General features: G+C 44.6%; 1 protein-coding gene across 1 annotated transcript in view; it reads right to left on the reverse strand.

The window, feature by feature from the left end:
• Positions 1–17,837, reverse strand: part of LOC115323521 (collagen alpha-1(I) chain) — a 35,769-nt gene extending 17,932 nt beyond the window's left edge. The window contains exons 1-14 of the mRNA XM_040498436.2: positions 17,747–17,837; positions 17,474–17,617; positions 15,567–15,781; positions 14,506–14,689; positions 13,844–13,942; positions 13,043–13,153; positions 11,885–12,182; positions 10,749–10,782; positions 9,256–9,275; positions 8,539–8,789; positions 8,428–8,502; positions 7,825–7,941; positions 6,224–6,439; positions 696–809 (exon numbers count right to left, since the gene is read on the reverse strand). Of these exons, the coding sequence (XP_040354370.1) occupies positions 696–809; positions 6,224–6,439; positions 7,825–7,941; positions 8,428–8,502; positions 8,539–8,789; positions 9,256–9,275; positions 10,749–10,782; positions 11,885–12,182; positions 13,043–13,153; positions 13,844–13,942; positions 14,506–14,689; positions 15,567–15,781; positions 17,474–17,617; positions 17,747–17,837 (1,969 nt within the window). The remainder of the gene's footprint in view (positions 1–695; positions 810–6,223; positions 6,440–7,824; positions 7,942–8,427; positions 8,503–8,538; positions 8,790–9,255; positions 9,276–10,748; positions 10,783–11,884; positions 12,183–13,042; positions 13,154–13,843; positions 13,943–14,505; positions 14,690–15,566; positions 15,782–17,473; positions 17,618–17,746) is intronic.
• Positions 17,838–18,704: the final 867 nt, after the last annotated feature.

Below are 18,704 nucleotides of genomic sequence, written 5' to 3' on the forward strand. Positions count from 1 at the left end.
CAAAAATTGAATATGCTAGCCCAATTTGGAAACCATACACGCAGCCAAAAGTAGAAAAAAAATAGAATTAAGACGAAGTAAAGTTGTCAGATTTATTTCCAATCGCTATCGATCCACAGACCGTCTCTCTACTGAAGTCCGATGCGAACCTTCTGCCCATAAGTACCAGTCCGATGTTGACTTGAATGAAATTAATTTTGAAATTGTTACATGGTCATTACATTATTGATATTCCGAACAAATGTTACATATGCGAACTTTGATAACGCAACTAGAACGAAACATAACAAATTTATCATGGCTATTTAAGACAAACTCTTTGGGAAACTTTTTTTAATGTATCGACGAATGCCTATTCACGAACACCGTTAATAATGATAACGTGCGTTTTTTATAACATTATAATACTTCAGTGTGCTTCTACTTTAAAATGCCAACCAACCTGCTTTGGCCTCATGACTGGCAGTATGTTAAGATAATAAAATTGAAAATAACTTGTTTTGTAGATACGAAACACTTCAAGCACCATTCTGTAAACGAAATTGACAAACTTAGTTTACCTGGAGCTCTTGGCCCACTTGGGCCTCTTGGTCCGCTTGGGCCACCAGGTCCACTTGGTCCACCAGGTCCGAATGGTCCGCTCGGTCCTCGTGGGCCACTAGGTCCTCCTGGTCCGCTTGGACCACGTGGTCCACCTGGGCCGCCAGGACCGAATGGTCCGCTCGGGCCACCCGGCCCACTAGGTCCGAATGTTCCGCTTGGTCCCCTTGGCCCGCCTGGACCACCAGGTCCGAATGGTCCGCTTGGTCCTCTTGGTCCACTTGGGAAGGGTCCGCTTGGTCCGCTTGGTCCGCTTGGATACTTTGCGGGTGCTTGAGAAATAGAAGGATTACGCTCATTAGGGTCGTTGGTGACCTTCGTATGTGCACAGAAAGCGTTTTTATAACCTTAAAGAAGGGAATAACATACTTAGGTCACAACAGCGGGTGTTATAATACGCACAGATTTACGATGTTTCGCAAAACTCAAGCTTATCCAAATTTTTCATTTGTTTTTCGCCTTTACAAAAATTTACACGCGAAAACCTAAGCAATGCTAGAATGGAACGCATGAAAGAATCCTTTCATGCGCGGGCGTATCTAATATAAAGGGAACTACAATTGCATGCATACTAATGACAAATATCTACATTCTTCCTCAAAACAATTTTTAAACAGTTGTTTTTTTGCCGAATCATTCCATGGAGCCAGCAACGTGGAAAGCATTTAAAAACTTTGGGCGCTCGCCGCCTATTATCAACGTAGGATAACAAAGAAGGCGAACAAATGCGCTGTGAGAACATAACTAATAGTATTATCAATAAATAAACACGATCTAATTGATATCTACAATTAACACTTCAGCATGTTACATTTACTCGAAAAGCGAAAATAAGCTGTAAGGTGGGGTGGGGTGCGGAATCTGAAATAAAAAAAAAGACATGTCTTATAATGAAATTAATAATATAGTGAGCACTAAGTATTATCCCTACTTTCTACTTGTAAAAGTTCTGAGCCGAAAAAAAAATGTGTTTGAACTGGCTTCTAAACGCTGGACGTCATGAAGTGAATATGCGGTGAAGAAGCGACGAACTTCATGGGGCGGCACGCTCGCATTGGGCGCGGAGCAACATACACTGTTTGATGGTACCCGCGGAGCGAACGCCGTGGGACGAAATTCGTCGCTTGTTCTCAGCGTACTCTCTCTGTGGAATCCAGCCTTTGTGAGGGGTAATGTGAATCATAATTGTTCACTACAAGAGAGTTTTCTTTCGTTTCAGAGTACCTTTCATGCTTATTATTAGGTATGAGCATGCAAGTCATAATACAGTGTTGAGTAAAGCAGGGCGAATAACTGTTTATCCGTGAATGACGAAACTTTCCTCACAATCGTATTAACTTGGCATGAAAAATGCAATACTTGTGATTCGTTTCACCGAGTTGCAACAAAAAAGGTAAAAATTTAAACTAAAACTTGAGCTGGTTGGTGGAACCTGATCCCTTTCCTTCTTCCTCATTTCTCTGATAGAAGAAAGAGCCATGAATCTTCAATTGTTTTTTTGGTTCTAGTTTCGAAAGCAGGCGACTGAAACACGAAAATTGATGGATGACATTTCTAAAACTTTGTAAATTTATGTGCTTTCTAATCCTAAACTTGTCAATACCCAATTTTCGTCAATTTTCGTTACTTTAAGTAGTGACTCAAATTCCGTTAATTTAAATAGTTAACTAATTTTAGTTAATCAGTCAACTTACCATACCGGTTATTTTCTCATCTAGTTCCCACTGAGCCTGCTCAATTAATTGTGAATGCGGCACCCGTGTAACGTTTATAATTGTTTTTAATCTCTTGAAAATCAATTCAAATAACTTGTATGGATTGTGTATTAGTTTTAACTTGATACTACAGGTTTACTGCGCTCCAAATTACACCATAATGAACAGAATGAAGCAACTCGAAGCGACTTCATTAGGTGCCGCATTCTTGCACCTTTCACTTGGTACGCATAGGCTAAGGCTTCACTTCGAATTTTATATTTTCCTCTCAAGACGTCGTTTGGATACCAGTTTTAGTTCTCTTAAATGAACAGCCGCATTGATCAGTGCTTTATATAAGACTAGATATAAAAATCGTCATAAGAAGTTCCCATTTTAATATATATATATATATATATATATATATATATATATATATATATATTGAACCGAGAAGAAAAAACCCTTGGTGAAAACAGCAACGGACGATTTATAGATGAATAAATCGTCCGTTGTTGCTGTTTTCACCAAGCGATTTTTCTTCTCAGTTATATACCCACGCCTTCGGCCTCCCGCCACCATGCGCGTTATATATATATATATATATATATATATATATATATATATATATATATATATTATCAGTATAAGGGTAAGCTAAACATATTTCCATCAATCTAAGGTTATGCTTAATATTATAATAGATTACCTGGGGCACCTGGCCCACGTGGACCACTGGGGCCGCCGGGTCCACCTGGTCCTCTTGGTCCGCCGAGACCACTTGGTCCAAAAGGTCCCCCTAACAAGTTTAGAGTTCACCAACATTTAAAAATAATGCAAAAAGGAACAAAAACAGCTCAATTGGTAGGCGTCAAAGAAGAAAGGTTGTAATCAAATCAGAAAGGAATGATTGCCTGAAATGCAACGTCGTCTATTGGTTTTATTTAAAAAAGAAAATTAATTGTAGTGTATTGATGTTGTCAATTATCATCACGCTGTAACAATTAGTCTCTTCAACCATTCCAATTTGTCGTTTCCTTGTAGCAGAATAAACAAGAACTGCCGTCCACAAAAAACGCAAGTAAAAATGTAGGAGTGTAAAAGTACCTGGTCCTTTTGTTCCACTTGGAAGACTTGGTAGGCGTGGTGCTGTGGGGAGCTTCAACCCTGGCGCTAGTGGCCCACCGAGCTGAGAAACTCCGAACTGCAGTGTGACGGGGCTGACGCTTGTGATTCCACTAGGAGGAATGAGGAAAGTCGATGGGCCGCCAAAGCCACGGACGCCGGAGACGACTGGAAGACGTGGACCCCCTAGCGAAATGGTCAGTCCAGGGCCACCTGGTCCACTCGGGAGTCGAGGGAATCCAAGAGTGGCTGGTCCTCTTGGAGCGCCGGGACCACTAGGGAAACGTGGCACGCCCAGAGCACTTGGTCCACCTGGGCCGACTGGAAGACGTGGGGCTCCGGTAACTCCTGAAGCTCCAGGCAGTGTAGGCACGCGTGTTACAGTTGGGAAGGCAGGAACTCCTGGCACCGCGCCAGGAAGAGGAAGGTAGCTGGGTGGTTTTCTAGCAGGCTTCGGGCCGCTTGGGCCTCGTGGGCCACCTGGCCCACTTGGTCCGCTTGGGCCACCAGGTCCGAATGGTCCCCCTGGACCACCTGGGCCACTTGGGCCTCCTGGTCCTCTCGGTGCGCTTGGTCCTCGTGGACCGCTTGGCCCACTTGGCCCACTTGGGAATGGTCCGCTTGGCCCACTTGGTCCACTGGGGAACGGTCCGCTTGGACCGCTTGGTCCACTTGGGTAACGTGATGGAGCTTGGAAGAAATGGCGAACGTAATTTGTAATAAACATAAGTGTATAACCCCATTTAATTCTGTCTTAAGGTTTTTCAGCAAGTCGAATATCACAATATATTAGTTTTCTATTCAGAAAGAGTTTTAATAGTGAAAATAATAATATTTTTAGTTGTAAACAAGAAAGGTACAGAATCAGGCCTGCCAAAGCCACATCGGGCTTCTCTGGCAGAGCCTGGCAGTTAGTGAGACAAAACCGCACAGATATAGTCAGCAAATATAAGACACACAAACAAAAACATAACATGGATTAAAAAAAAATTATAAACCAATACTTCTCTAGGCTTCTTTAAGCTTTTACTTTGTTTTATATTATGAACTGCAAAAGGAAGTTTGTTGAAGATTACTGGCACATAATACTTGCGAATTCGTTTTCCAAAGTTTTTTTAACATCGAGGTGTACAATCAGGGTCTTTGGGTCTAAGATAACCAGTCTTGGGCAGTAACGCGTTGCTAGTAACGCGTTACAGTAACTTCGTTACTTTTTTGGTAACTTGTAACTGTAACGAGTTACTTTAAAAAATGTAACTTGTAACTGTAGTTCTATTACTTTTTCTCAGGTAAGGATGAAAGTAACGACGTTTCTTTTGTCGTTACTTCCCAGTTTTTTACGAATAATATATTATTGAACGAGTACAATGTAGCTAAACCCCTTGAACTTTCCAAATCGCCTGTTCCGACATTATGAGTATCAAGTTGACCTTGCAAAAACTTGTAAGTACGTTCTTTCTCGCGAGTCACGACCTGAGTATAGTCACGTGTAGATGTGATGAGATCTTCACGCACGCGCTTATACCTTGTGAGTGAACACTTACATTTTAGTATCTGAAGCACTTTCTATGTTGAGGTTGTTCTTTTTTCTGCGCAAACGCACTTTAATCGGGTGGATCGACCGTGAAGCAACAATACACACGGACGCCACTGCGAATATTTCGTATTTTGATTTCCGCCACTACTCCGGCGTGGTGTCAACAGTCGAGGCAAAATTTTCTGTTGTTTGCGCGGGGTTTGCTTGTTGCCCTGGTTGCGCGGGTTCTGTTCAACAAAAGCAGGGACGTGTTCGCCATCAAACGAGGGAAACTTTCAGACTCTAATTTGGAGAAGCAACTGCTGCTAAGTTACAATATGAAGTAAAAAATCATACTTTTTAATTTTATGCTATAAAACTTGTTGAGAGGCGTTTTCTAAAGTTTCCTATATTTTTTGTGCTATAGAAATGTAACTGAAAAAAGACGTTGTTACTTTTTAAAAGTAACTTTAACTGTAACGAGTTACTCTTTTGTCGCAGTAACAGTAACGGTAACTTCGCTACTTTTATGTGAAAGTAACTAACTGAAACGAATTACTTTTTGAAAGTAGCTTACCCAAGACTGTAGATATCGCACGGAATATACGCGGTTTAAAAATTGCCTAGCCCAATAGTGCCTGTGGACAATACTTCACAGGCACTATTGGCATAGGCACTATTTCTTCGACCTTAACCTCACATGGAACGTTAAATTGTCACAATTCAATAATATTGCAGTTGAAACAGTCAAAACTGATCAAAATGCATGTAAATGAAGTACCTGGGGCACCTGGTCCCCTGGGACCGCTTGGGCCTCCTGGCCCAAACGGTCCGCTCGGTCCTCTTGGTCCGCCTGGTCCGCTTGGTCCACCAGGTCCGCTTGGACCACCAGGTCCGAATGGTCCGCTTGGTCCTCGCGGACCACTTGGGCCAGCAGGCCCGAATGGTCCACTCGGTCCTCTCGGCCCGCCAAGACCACTTGGCCCGCTTGGGAATGGTCCGCTTGGGCCACTTGGTCCACTTGGGAATGGTCCACTTGGTCCCCGTGGACCGCTCGGGCCTCGTGGCCCACCTGGACCACTAGGTCCCCTCGGCCCGCCCGGTCCACCAGGCCCGCTTGGTCCCCGTGGGCCACTTGGGCCGCCGGGTCCGAATGGTCCGCCTGGTCCCCTTGGCCCGCCAGGACCACTTGGTCCACTTGGGAATGGTCCGCTTGGGCCACTTGGTCCACTTGGGAATGGTCCGCTTGGTCCCCGTGGGCCGCTGGGGCCTCCTGGCCCACCTGGACCACTAGGTCCCCTTGGTCCACCTGGTCCACCAGGTCCGAATGGTCCGCTTGGGCCTCTCGGTCCACCTGGTCCACCAGGTCCGCTTGGTCCCCGTGGGCCACTTGGGCCGCCGGGTCCGAATGGTCCGCTTGGACCACTTGGTCCACTAGGTCCGAATGGTCCGCTTGGTCCGCGTGGACCACTTGGGCCACCAGGTCCGAATGGCCCACTTGGTCCTCTTGGTCCGCCAGGTCCACTTGGTCCGCTTGGGAATGGTCCACTTGGACCACTTGGTCCACTTGGGAATGGTCCACTTGGACCGCTTGGTCCGCTTGGGTAACGAGCGGGAGCTTGAAGGGGAACATGACAATTGGGATATGTAATTATCAAAATTGTATAATGTAATTTAATCCTGTTGTGCAATTCAGATATTATGACAATAATGTTTTTCATCGAGGAACAGTTCACTTATCTTCACCTTCATAATAAAGATTTACCTGTCTTATTTTCGGAATTGCGTGGTTAATACAATCAAAGCGCTGGCAAAATCAAAAAATACCTGGAGCACCTGGTCCCCGAGGTCCGCTTGGGCCGCCTGGTCCGAATGGTCCGCTTGGTCCTCTTGGTCCGCCCAGTCCACTAGGTCCGAGAGGTCCACTTGGTCCCCGCGGGCCACTTGGACCGCCGGGTCCGAAGGGTCCGCTGGGCCCCCGTGGGCCACTGGGACCACCAGGTCCGAGTGGTCCTCCAGGTCCTCTTGGTCCGCCGGGAGCACTTGGTCCACTTGGACCGCGTGGTCCACTTGGGTAACTTGCGAGAGCTTGGAGGGAATGAATGGCATGACAATAGTGCTATGCAATTGTCAGAATTGCAAGACCTGATATTACTGTCATGTGTAATTCTAGTAAGTTAGATATTAGTACAATACTAGATTGACATCAAGAAAGTTCGATTTTAACTTACTCTTGATATTTGTCCCACTTTTGAAAAATTTCAGTCAGTACAAATAATATTGTCTACGAAATTCATATGAAGAGTGTACCTGCAGCACCTGGTCCTCTTGGTCCGCCTGGTCCTCCAGGCCCGAATGGTCCGCTTGGTCCTCTTGGCCCGCTTGGTCCACTAGGTCCGAATGGTCCGCTGGGTCCCCGTGGACCGCTAGGACCACTTGGGCCACTAGGTCCTCTTGGTCCGCCTGGTCCACCAGGCCCGAATGGTCCGCTAGGTCCTCTTGGTCCGCCAGGTCCACTTGGCCCACTTGGGAATGGTCCGCCAGGACCTCTTGGTCCACTCGGGAATGGTCCGCTTGGGCCGCTTGGGCCGCTTGGTCCACTTGGGTAACGTGCAGCAGCTTGGAGGGAACACATTATAATTGTGATACGTAACATTCAGAGTTAATTTCCCTAAGTTAATCTTGTCTGGTTTAATAAGAGTGACTCAAATATTACAATATTTCGATTCCATCGAGAAATAGTCAAGTTTTACATGATCTTTACATTGCTGCTTTCTCTGTTCTATTTCTGAAAATTATCAGTTGGCATAATCAAGACTGGGGTTAAGATTCTTGTAAATAAAGTACCTGGAGCACCTAGTCCTCTAGGTCCGCTTGGTCCCCGTGGACCACTTGGGCCTCCGGGGCCAAATGGTCCACTTGGACCTCGTGGTCCACCTGGACCACCAGGTCCAAATGGTCCGCTTGGTCCCCGTGGACCGCTTGGACCGCCTGGTCCGCTTGGTCCTCTTGGTCCACCTGGTCCACTTGGGCCTCCGGGGCCGAATGGACCGCTTGGACCACGTGGTCCACTTGGGCCACCTGGCGCACTTGGTCCTCTTGGTCCACCTGGACCGCTAGGTCCGAAAGGTCCGCTTGGTCCTCTTGGTCCACCTGGACCACTGGGTCCAAATGGTCCCCTTGGTCCACTTGGGTAAAGTGCTGGAGCTTGAAGAAAAGAAAAAAATCTGTACTTATTCAGTGTTGTGTCAGCATTGTAACAGGTTTACTAAAGTTAATTGTGCATTTTCATACCAACACGATGAGTCAAACCTTGCCACAAGAATGATGTTTCTCTGGAGAGATACACTACTTAGCACTTAAAGTAAATGTTTTACACACTCCAGGTTTTATATGCCAAAACCACATCAACAAGGTATACATATTAAGTACCTGGTGCGCCTGGTCCTCTGGGCCCACTTGGGCCACCTGGTCCACCTGGGCCGCCCGGACCAAACGGTCCACTTGGTCCTCTTGGCCCACCAGGTCCGCTTGGTCCTCTTGGTCCACCAGGTCCACTTGGGCCACCTGGTCCGAAGGGTCCGCTTGGTCCTCTTTGTCCACCAGGTCCACTTGGGCCACCTGGTCCAAATGGTCCGCTGGGTCCTCTTGGTCCACCAGGTCCACTTGGGCCTCCTGGTCCACTTGGTCCACCCGGTCCGAGTGGTCCGCTGGGTCCTCTTGGTCCACCAGGTCCACTTGGGCCCCCTGGTCCAAATGGTCCACTTGGTCCTCTTGGTCCACCTGGTCCGAATGGTCCGCTTGGTCCGCTTGGTCCCCTTAGTCCACCAGGTCCACTTGGGCCACCTGGTCCACTTGGTCTACTTGGTCCGAATGGTCCGCTTGGTCCTCTTGGTCCACCAGGTCCAAATGGTCCACTTGGGCCAGCAGGACCACTTAGGAAGCCTGAAAAGCAGAAAAGATTGTTACTGTTGGCCAGTCTAAAGCACCAACCATAAAGTAATATAAAATATACGTGTGTATTACCTAACCTAACACGATCAACTGATCTGTGTTCAATAAAAATATAATATTGTTTGCGATATTAATATTTGAACATTATCTGTAAGAGCTGTGCTTGATGTGATCATCTCCTGTACTGACTTGAATAATATATAAACAAACTTGACACACAATAGCAAAGCTGTTTGTTAGAATTGAGTGTTCAATTAACGGAGCTCCTGAAGGGTTCATGCGCTTCATAAGGATGTGTGTACATTATGACATCTATGATACACTGTGCATTAGGATATACACTCTTAAGGGGAAACGTATGTGTACTATTTTAGAATATTTTGAGGCTCAGTAAAGGATTTCAATATTAAATATAAAAGTGATTTCCTTATTGGTCGTTTTTATCAATTATGTTTATAAAATATTCCACAATATCTAGACATTGACTTGTCTGAAATGCGAAGATGTAAAAGTGTTATAACATTCACGTGATGCTTTGTGATTTTTTATACTCTGAGTAGAAATAGACGTTTTGTTTGATAAGCTTTATAATATCACATTTCGCATTTTACTTTCATTAAAGCACTTTTTAGGGTATATTCAGGTGGAACGATGTTTTTAGAATATTAACCATGATACAGGATGAAAGAGCCATGAAAAGAGATTTTAAAAGCAGCATTTAGAATTCACGTATCTAACTCAACCTTTAGCTTCACTTGGAATAGAAAGTGAATGAAATGAAGTATTAAGTAATCTCTCAAGCACAAATTGGTGTCTGACCTCTAGTTTTTCTACATAACATGTTACCATCGCTTTCCAAGAATTGTGATTACAACCTCCTCAGAATTAGCCTTAACCTTGGCAGAAAGACCATGTCGTAAACGATTGATTAGATTTCATTGCAATGTTATGGCTTAAGATTATTTCTCCGCTATTCCTATCTGCACGCTTTTTGTTTCATGTAACTGTTCTCAAATTAAGACTTCAATGAGCTTATTTACACCAATGTTTGTAATTTGTTTATTTCCAAACATTTGAATGATTCATTTTTCTTTCATTACCCTAAAAAAATCACTAACTTGATTGTTTAATTAAAAAAAATGGCTTGTTTCGGTGCTGTTATATCTTGAAAATTTTACCTCTGGTATATGATGGGCATTTTGTCTTAATCAATTTCAAAATATAAGATAAAGGTATATTTATACTTCAATTTCTGGCTGTTTCTTAAACGAGGGAAGGATAGGCCATATGGCAACTTTGCACCATTCATGGTTTGTTTCTTTGTGTACCGTGTATTCGAAGGTTGTGTACTATATAACAATTAAAAGAATTCTGTAAACCAGGAACGCTTGGTAAAGGAGCATGTTCCAAGGATCGAAATAATGTGCAGTAGAAACGTGAAATCCCTTGTGGACGAAAAAGCAGATGTTCAAAAGCGATGCCCAAGAGTTCTTTCCATATCCTTGATGCTTGTCTTTTCCCATGGGAATGACGCCAGTGTAGGAAGGGATGCATACGTATTCCACTTGGCATCCGCTCTTAAGGACCGGAAGCAATAAGATGTTTTGCCTTCATGGACAATCGTTGCATATGGCCGGTGTTTCTTATGAAGATGGAACGATGATAGTTATGGAAACGGGGTGTGCCTTCGTACACGTAGGCGAGTTTGTCAATGGACGTGGTGTGCACAGAGCCCAGATGAACACAACTGATCTTCACCTACGCAGTCTTCGTACAATTTGGCATAAAATAATACTGGAAAGCAATCATTCAACATCCCTGTTTTGTTGCGTACCAGGTTGCGTTCTTGGTCCAAGGACGTTTTGACCGGGAAGATGCGGAGCAAGGCCAGGGCTTGGTGATTGATAAGTTGGTTTTCGCAAACCAAACGGCTGTCCTTGAGTCTTCAGCGAAATGGGTGCAACACCACCAGTTCGTCCGGGAACCAGGAGGCTTACGGGGAGCGTGGGACCACCAATCGGCGTCGAAAGCACTGTCTGCCCCTTGGCCGACGGTTGCCTTCCGGTAGTTTGGGGTGTCTCAGCAAGACGAAGAGGGTGCGTAGGAGGAAGGGCTTGGCGAATCAAGTGATAGAAGGGGTACTCGTCGCAAGGAGGACCCTCGCCAATTTGACTGCCAGGGGGTCTCTTGGGCTTCAGAAGATCATCGGGGAAAAGTTTGGCGGGTGTCGGCCCCGCAGGAGAGACTCCCTTCGATGCTTTCGGAGCAACGTCTTCTTCGGGGGAAGCACCTTCGAGCGTAAAAGACGTCCCAAAAAGTAAAGTCTGCTTCGGTTTTTTGAGGCTACCGGCTTCCAGATAAGGAAGTTTTAAGACGTGAAGAGGAGGAAACACCGTATGGTCGACTTTGGGTATGACTCCCAGACGTTCCCCCGCTGATGCAGAGGACGGGGAAGCGGCACCTGTAAGCGACGGCAATACTTTTCTCTCTTGCTATCTAATGTTAGTAGTACCTATATATTTAACGCGGTCAAACGTGAAAGGAGCAACACCAAACAATAAAATCGAGTTTTTAGCTCGTATAAATGTTTTGTCTATATGAAGAAAAGGGGTTCCCTCCCCACGACGTACTCGCAGTCACTTCCTGGAAGCTAGCCTATCTAGGTGTTCAGGGTTTCCGTTTTTTTTTTTTTTTTTTTTTTTTTGAGCTCGGTTCTAGATTGACGTTATATTGACTAAACCGTAAATGAAACCGCGCTGGAGAAGGGATTTGCATCATAGCGAAACTCAACGAGCGAGGCAGGCGGAATGCTGCATAGGTAACGTTATCAATAGAGTGTAACAGTTGCAAACCTTGAGGTGCTGTCGGGGGCGATGGCTTCCTTCCTCCGAACGCTGGCAATCCTGGTTTTCCGGAAACTAGTGGTGTTGCTCCGAGGAATCCTGGCGCTCCTGGCAATGGTACTTTGCCGGTCGAAAAGATGCCGAAGGGTTGCTGAAGGGAGACTACTCCGCCAGGAGAGATGACGCGAGTGGTGAGGCCAGACACCGTGGAAACTGTCCCCGGGAGCAGAACATGTTGCTGTGTAATGCCAGGCAGCTGCTGGCCGACGAGCGTGGGCCCTTGGATGGTTAGCTTTTGACCGATGAGCGAGACGTCGTCCTTTGAGGCAAAGCAGCCACAGTCTTCAATGACGCTCTTGGGCATAAGTACCCTGTTGACGAGGTGAATGACTCCGTTGGTGGCACCTTCGTCGTAGTTAACAAACGGGACACCGTCAATGAAGATTTGACCTGTAACGAGACAAGCGATTTATAAGTGCATGTGGAGACTACATGCAGTGAGCGCTTAATCACAGCGTTTGTTTTCTTGTTTCCACGAGTCATTGTGGGCATTGCACACCATTCCAGGATAACTTGGCAAGCGGCAGCGTCCACGGACCGAGTGAGCTAATCTGAGTGGCGAAGTGAGGCACGTTACAACCTACTGTCGGAGTGCACTCCTCTTGATGAGAGGTATCACGTAGCATTCCGCCTTTGCCAAATTGTACTGAAACCGAGTGCAGTAATATGTAGTTCATTTTCGCTAATATTTTGATGCTATTATTAACTTATTGGAAAGGAGGGGCGGGCGAGCGTAACATAAAAGTATAAGAGACAACTTTTGCGGATAACCTTGTTTGGTGGTATTTCTTTTATATTCCAGGCAGAAGTTTTTCTGCTTTTGAATGTTTGTTTTATGTCTGATCAGATCTTTGATAGTGTGTCTTTTATAAAAGCGAATACTTTTGCGATACTTGTTCAAGCTACCGTTTTTATATTTTATTTTTACCGCATTTACACTGCTGACTTGTTATGGTGGCGAGGCCCGTTAAGCAGTGGACGACACTGCTTTTTTCCTCGCCACCCTCAGTTTGTGTTTCAAGCTGAAATAAACGCTGATTGATTGTTTAGCCATTCGCGGAAGGCCATTCGCGCGCAGTTTACAAGAACAATTGCATCACAAATACAGCGTGTTACAGATTCCTTCGTTAGTGCTAACGAACAGATTTGATTTTCTTTTGCCCCAGGAACAATTTTGTGAACTTTGCTGTTATCAGCCTTGACTGTTGCGTGTTTGCAAAATAGTTAAGCGAACTTTGTTGAAAACGTACCGGCTTGGGTTGTGACACGCATGACTTCGCCGTCGAGCGGCGTGAGTGTGGCTCCATCCTTGAAGACGCCGCTGAATTGGAGTCCAGGAACAATGTGGTGGGAGAGAACTCCTGAGAGACAAAGAGAACAATGAAGTCAACAAGGTTTATGATTGTATGATTGACTATTTGGTTGCTTACACGTTGGGATTCTAAGGAACGACCTAGTTAGTTCATTTTAAGGTAAATAACATCTATGACATATCTGACTAATTTACAGAACGCATAACTAGAACTCTCCAAATACCTAGGTGTGATTATGAGATCGACACCTGAAGAACTGTCGGAGTCGCTTAGAGCGTTTTATTATCGCTTCAAAACTAACGAGATAACAATATAGCAAATAAAAACCGGAAGTAAAAATCACAAAACAAAAAGCGTGAAAATAGTTAGCAGCACTTAGCGCTTCCTCAGCTCGAAGTGACTGTAATAGTGTACGTAGTACAGGCCTCTTTGATAGGCCATTTCTGATGCCTTCCATTGCATTTGCGGGCAGACCGCCTTTGGAGACACAATTAGTTATAATCTTCGTTTATCTGTGTCCTTCCGTATGCTAAAAGCTGTTTGTGGGAGCAGAAACACTTATTACCTAACAATAACAGAAACAAGAATTATCTCTCTTCCCGGAGCCGAATTTGACTATCGGCAATTGCCGGGTTCCTTTCGTGTCGTTTTGGTTAATCCCAGGATGATGGGTTTCCATTCACTTTACGTCGTCTAGAAGGTGAGCACTGCCTGGGAAACGCTCAAGGGCCATCTTACGTTTGAGAAGGGTACTGTCCGAAAGAATGGCCTTGGACGTGTCGGCTGGGAGGCTGTTGATCGCATCTTGAGTCGGTATGAAGACAGTGTACAGGTCACCTTAAAAAGAAAAAAGAAATACCAACAATGATCGGGTGTTAATAAAAGAATGCACGAATGGTTGACGCATGGGCTAAGCTCTGAAAAATGGCGGCTGCCTTGATTTACTTTCTATTTAAGGGGGCATAGAAATAATGATATTGTGATTGAGCTCTCTTTTTTGTCGTAAGGTATACTAAAAGGATATGTCTGGAGTATGTACAGTCTACCACAATACGGGACTCATTCGCTGATGGAGTTTATGCGGCAGTGCTAGGTACACTTTGGCCTAAGGTACTTCATTTTTAAAATAAAAATACATAAAAAACGTTCATTTATTTTCTCGTGTCAAGCAACCTGGGCGAATCCCAGCGAATCCAGCGGATTTTCTCAAGACTGTCACTGGGTCGTCGAATGAGTATTTCCGCATTGTTGAAAACTGTTTATATACTTTTCTGGCATCCTCTAAAAGTGCCGTCAGCACAATGTTTTTTTTTTTGTTTGTTTGTTTTTCGCGCTAAGAAGGCCCGTTTGCATGACAAACTGTTAACGGGGTTAACGATACCGGAATTCGACGAACTCACTGTTCAAGACCTGGACGAGACCGGCCGACTGCAGGAGCTTGTAGAAGTAGCCGTATTTCGATTGAATAGTCTGAGGCAGCACGCTTTCGGCGAACGGGTAGAGTACTCGGTCCACGATGTGGAGGACGACGTTCTCGAAGTTCGTGTCTCCTTGGATGATGTTCCCACCAGCAATGGAGATCGTCTGAAGTGGGAACACATGAAGATACGTATGGCCAATTCGTCTGGGCCCGCATCGCACCGGTGCAGTGCGGTTCGTGGTACACGGAAGGCTAGAGGGGAGAGGGGAGCTTCCTTCTCTCCCCGCCAGCCTTTTGTGTACTAAATTGGAAAGAGTTTACTGCACTGGACGGGTGCGGTGTGCCCCAGACGAATAGGCCATTAGAGCGTTGTTGCAATGTAAATGGTGACGCGGCTTTTTTTTTTTTTTTTAAACGTCCGTGTGTGTTTTTAGCCACTGAGAGGTTAAGGGACGCAACGTGTGGCAAGATCGAAAAATATTATCATCGTTCTGCAGGCAGCGATATTGCGACACCAGTCAATGAAAATGCTGCAAATCGAAAACATTAAGCGTAAATATAGAAAGCCACGGCCTGTTTGTCCTGAATAATTATATTATACTTTGGCGTTCTATAGACACTGATGGTTTAAGTTGCCCTTGACGTCTTAAGCTTTTAGTGACAATAAATAAAAGGTGATTTTGAAGGACCAGGAGGTAAGAATTAGTAAACGAGCGTTCAGTTTCAGCATACTATACACAGACTATTACACACTAATATATGCCGGACCTAGCTATAAAAACAAGAGCAGTCTCGCTCGGTTTGCATTTGCTTTTATAAATTTATAATAAGTAAAGAACCAGGAGGTAACAACGCGGCAATATCCACTCCCTGCTTAAATTCGGTTAGCGTGTCCAGCATAAAACTAGCTGTGTGCTATTGCTTCGCATGAAACTGAAAAAAAGTATCTGGCTCTTTACTTCAGTTCTTGTACTAAGACTCTTTGAGACAACTTCTTAGAATAGTTTGACGGATAACAATGAATGCGAAATAGCGACTTACCCTGCCGTTGTCATAGACCTTGACAAGGAGGTTGTCTCCACTTAGGGTGGTGATCTCGAGTTCGCCCTTCAGTGATCTGCTGGATACAGCATCGCCGGCGATATGGTGCAGCACAAACGTTCTGAGGAACCGCTTGTCGCTCTCAATCTTCTTGAGAAGACTAGCGGGTAGTGCTGCAAAGGCCATATCGTTGGGGGCGAAGATCGTGAAGGCCTCTGCAAAAAAAGAAGAAAAGAAGGGCATGTTAATTTCATATTTAATACTCTTGCTCGTTTCTGTTAAAACTGTTTGTTTTCATTTGTAGAAAAGAAAGGATCCGTGAACGAGTGTGTTAGCGCAGCCCAATTCGGAGCAGGTGGAGCGAAAGCTCGCGCTGCAGTACCCAGGGATCCAGGGTTCAATCCCCTGCCCGTTTCGATCTGAATGAGCATCGTGCTGGCGTGCGGTCGTGCTGTACTGCTGTGGGGCGAACATTAAAAACCGCAGGCTAGCTGTGGTACTGCACTGGCTAAATGTCTGATATTTAGTGTAGACACTGTGCAGACACCCATTAGCTCTGGCGAAGTTCCCACAGTCACAAAATCCTACTATTATTTGTGGAAATGTTTCGATGATGATTTTGTTTTGCGCTTGCCTAGTTTGGACATTTGGGCGACCTGCCCGCCTGGGTCTCTAAGCTAAGACATGTGTGTCAGACAAGAATAAGTACTAGGGAACTAAACATTGCAATTTAAAACAAGAATAGCGAATTTCTTGATTTATGGGAAACTACACGCGTATCGAATCACACCACTTCTGGGATAGCCCCGAGTCCATTTTTGCCCATTCCAGAAGCTAGCCTCCTGCCAAAAAGCTAGTCTGAACTGTCCAAAATTATCAACTTGACCATTGGTCAAGTTGAGCTTGTGAAACACGAAAGGATTTTTATAGGCCGTATGTTATTTTTGCTGTGGAAAAACATTGTTAAGTTAGTTTTAGTAAAGCACCTAACAGACACAAACTCTTAATATTTAATTTATGCAAGCATTTTAATGATTATTCGTATTATAAATAAAAGCGAATATAACTAGAAATAAAATAAAACAGTAAAGGTTGTTATTAGATTGTTAAAATTAATGACCATTAACAATAATTGAAGTTATAACATTTGGGTGTTTCATTCAAAAGATGGGATAGGGAACGAGGAGTGCTAAATGAACATGGTGTCACGCTCACTGAATTGTGCTTGTGACGTTACGTAAACAAAATTAAAGCTTGTGAATTACCCAAGAATTTATTTTCCAAAAATATTTCTTCGAACGACGCGCGTTTTAGGAATTATCTTCTGCCTCGCATACGAACATTTTGCGGCAGCCTCATCGAGTGGAGTTATTTCAGTTGAAAGCTTTTCTCCCCATTCCTCAGCCGCACATACCATGAACTAGTCGCTTCTCTAAAAGTTTGTTCAATCTAAATATGTATGTATAAGACGTTTGGAGAACCCTGGCCTTTGTTTGAAGAAAGCAGTCATCGTTTGTTATAAATATAAAAGTTGAGGAAACAAGAGAACCTATTTCTAATAAAGAAGGTTATAAAACAATAGGCCAGATAATGTATTTGAGACTGACATAGCGCAAACAATTTACCTCCAAAAAATATGCTAAGAATAGTAAGCTGATGTTTTTTTTATACAACCCAAGTTGAAAACCTAATAGCGTAGTTTTTTTTTTTCTGTTGCTTGCTCGTTCTATTTGATTCAATATTCGATTCATTTATCGCTCGCAGAAAACCATATGCAGGGACAGGCCTGTCGAAACCACATGGGGCCAAATGGAAGCTCTTATCATAGATTAATAATTTGATATTTTTGTCGATCGACTTTTTTGCACGCTTTACTGTAGGCCACTCTCCCAAAAGTGTATACTCACGAAGGGACACGAGAACATCCTCGACCTCTGCGCGACGGAGGTACTTGCAGAACACCGTGGCATCGCGTTGCTGGAGAAAATCGTAGAGCCCTTTGAAGTGGCTCACAGCTCTGCTCTCACGGACGAGGACGTCGGCTTCATGCTCTGCAAAAAAACAAAAACAACGGGAACAAAGAAAAACGTAAGCGTCTCATTTCTAAAGAAAGCAGCCGCATCAGTTCCGCACTCAGATACACTCAATAAGTTATCAACTTCGGTATTTATTTATTTTACCCTCGGGCAAAAGTCGGCGAGTAAAACAAATGAATGAGAACCAATCGTACACAATAATACATAAAGATGTTTCCGAAGGAAGAGTCGCCATCTTACTTTTTTAATGTAACCCGCCTTTAATCTTCCCACGCTCAAATTTAAAAAGAAGAAGAAAAAAAAGCGCGATCGTTGTTACACATATAGATCAACTCAACTCACTGACGTCACGCGACTGCGGTGGCGCTGTTGTCGGTACTGCGCATGCGCAAACGCTTCACTCCTCCCGAAATCGGTTTCTGCGCACGCGTAGTGCCCACACCTGGAGTGGGCAAAACGGAGTATAGGAGTTTATTGGCACAGCAGCAACGAGGGCCATAATATGTGGGCAACACGGACTTCTTTCTAAACACTGTGTTCGTGTATAGAACATTCCATCGCTTATCGCCAGGGTGAAAAATGCAGAGTCACTGAGCTGTGGACGCAAGCGTAGCGTCTGATATACAGCACGACAGAGCTACAGCGCATGCTCTGGAGGCGTTCGACAGCCCAGCAGACAAAGATGTCAGCGCGCAGATGGCGATTTTTGCGAAGGTCTATGGTACTCCGTTTTTCCTTTACGTCTGATCGCAGCCGAGGTCACGATCGCATGGAGGGAGCCGTTAAAGCAGAGTCAAAAGTGCATAGTCACGACGATTGTTTTCCTGGATATCAAGGATTTGTATTATTCACTCCAACCAGCCATTTTGCTTTGTAAGGTCCGCTCGTTTCTAGAGGAGAATTTAGTTCGGTTTCAGTCTCAGTCTGGTATAGAGATCGATGATTTTCTAAGGATACTTGAGCTGTATCTAAAGTTGACAGTGGTAAACTATGATGAGCGGAAATACATTCAACGTCAAGGCATTGGTTCGGCTGTCGCCCCGGCCCTTTCAGAAATATACATCCGGTGCTTAGACCTAAATTGAATGAGATGATCAGACAT

The sequence above is a fragment of the Ixodes scapularis genome, unplaced genomic scaffold (assembly GCF_016920785.2).
Source record: "Ixodes scapularis isolate PalLabHiFi unplaced genomic scaffold, ASM1692078v2 PGA_scaffold2__306_contigs__length_199485367, whole genome shotgun sequence".
Classification (NCBI taxonomy): Eukaryota; Metazoa; Arthropoda; class Arachnida; order Ixodida; family Ixodidae; genus Ixodes; species Ixodes scapularis.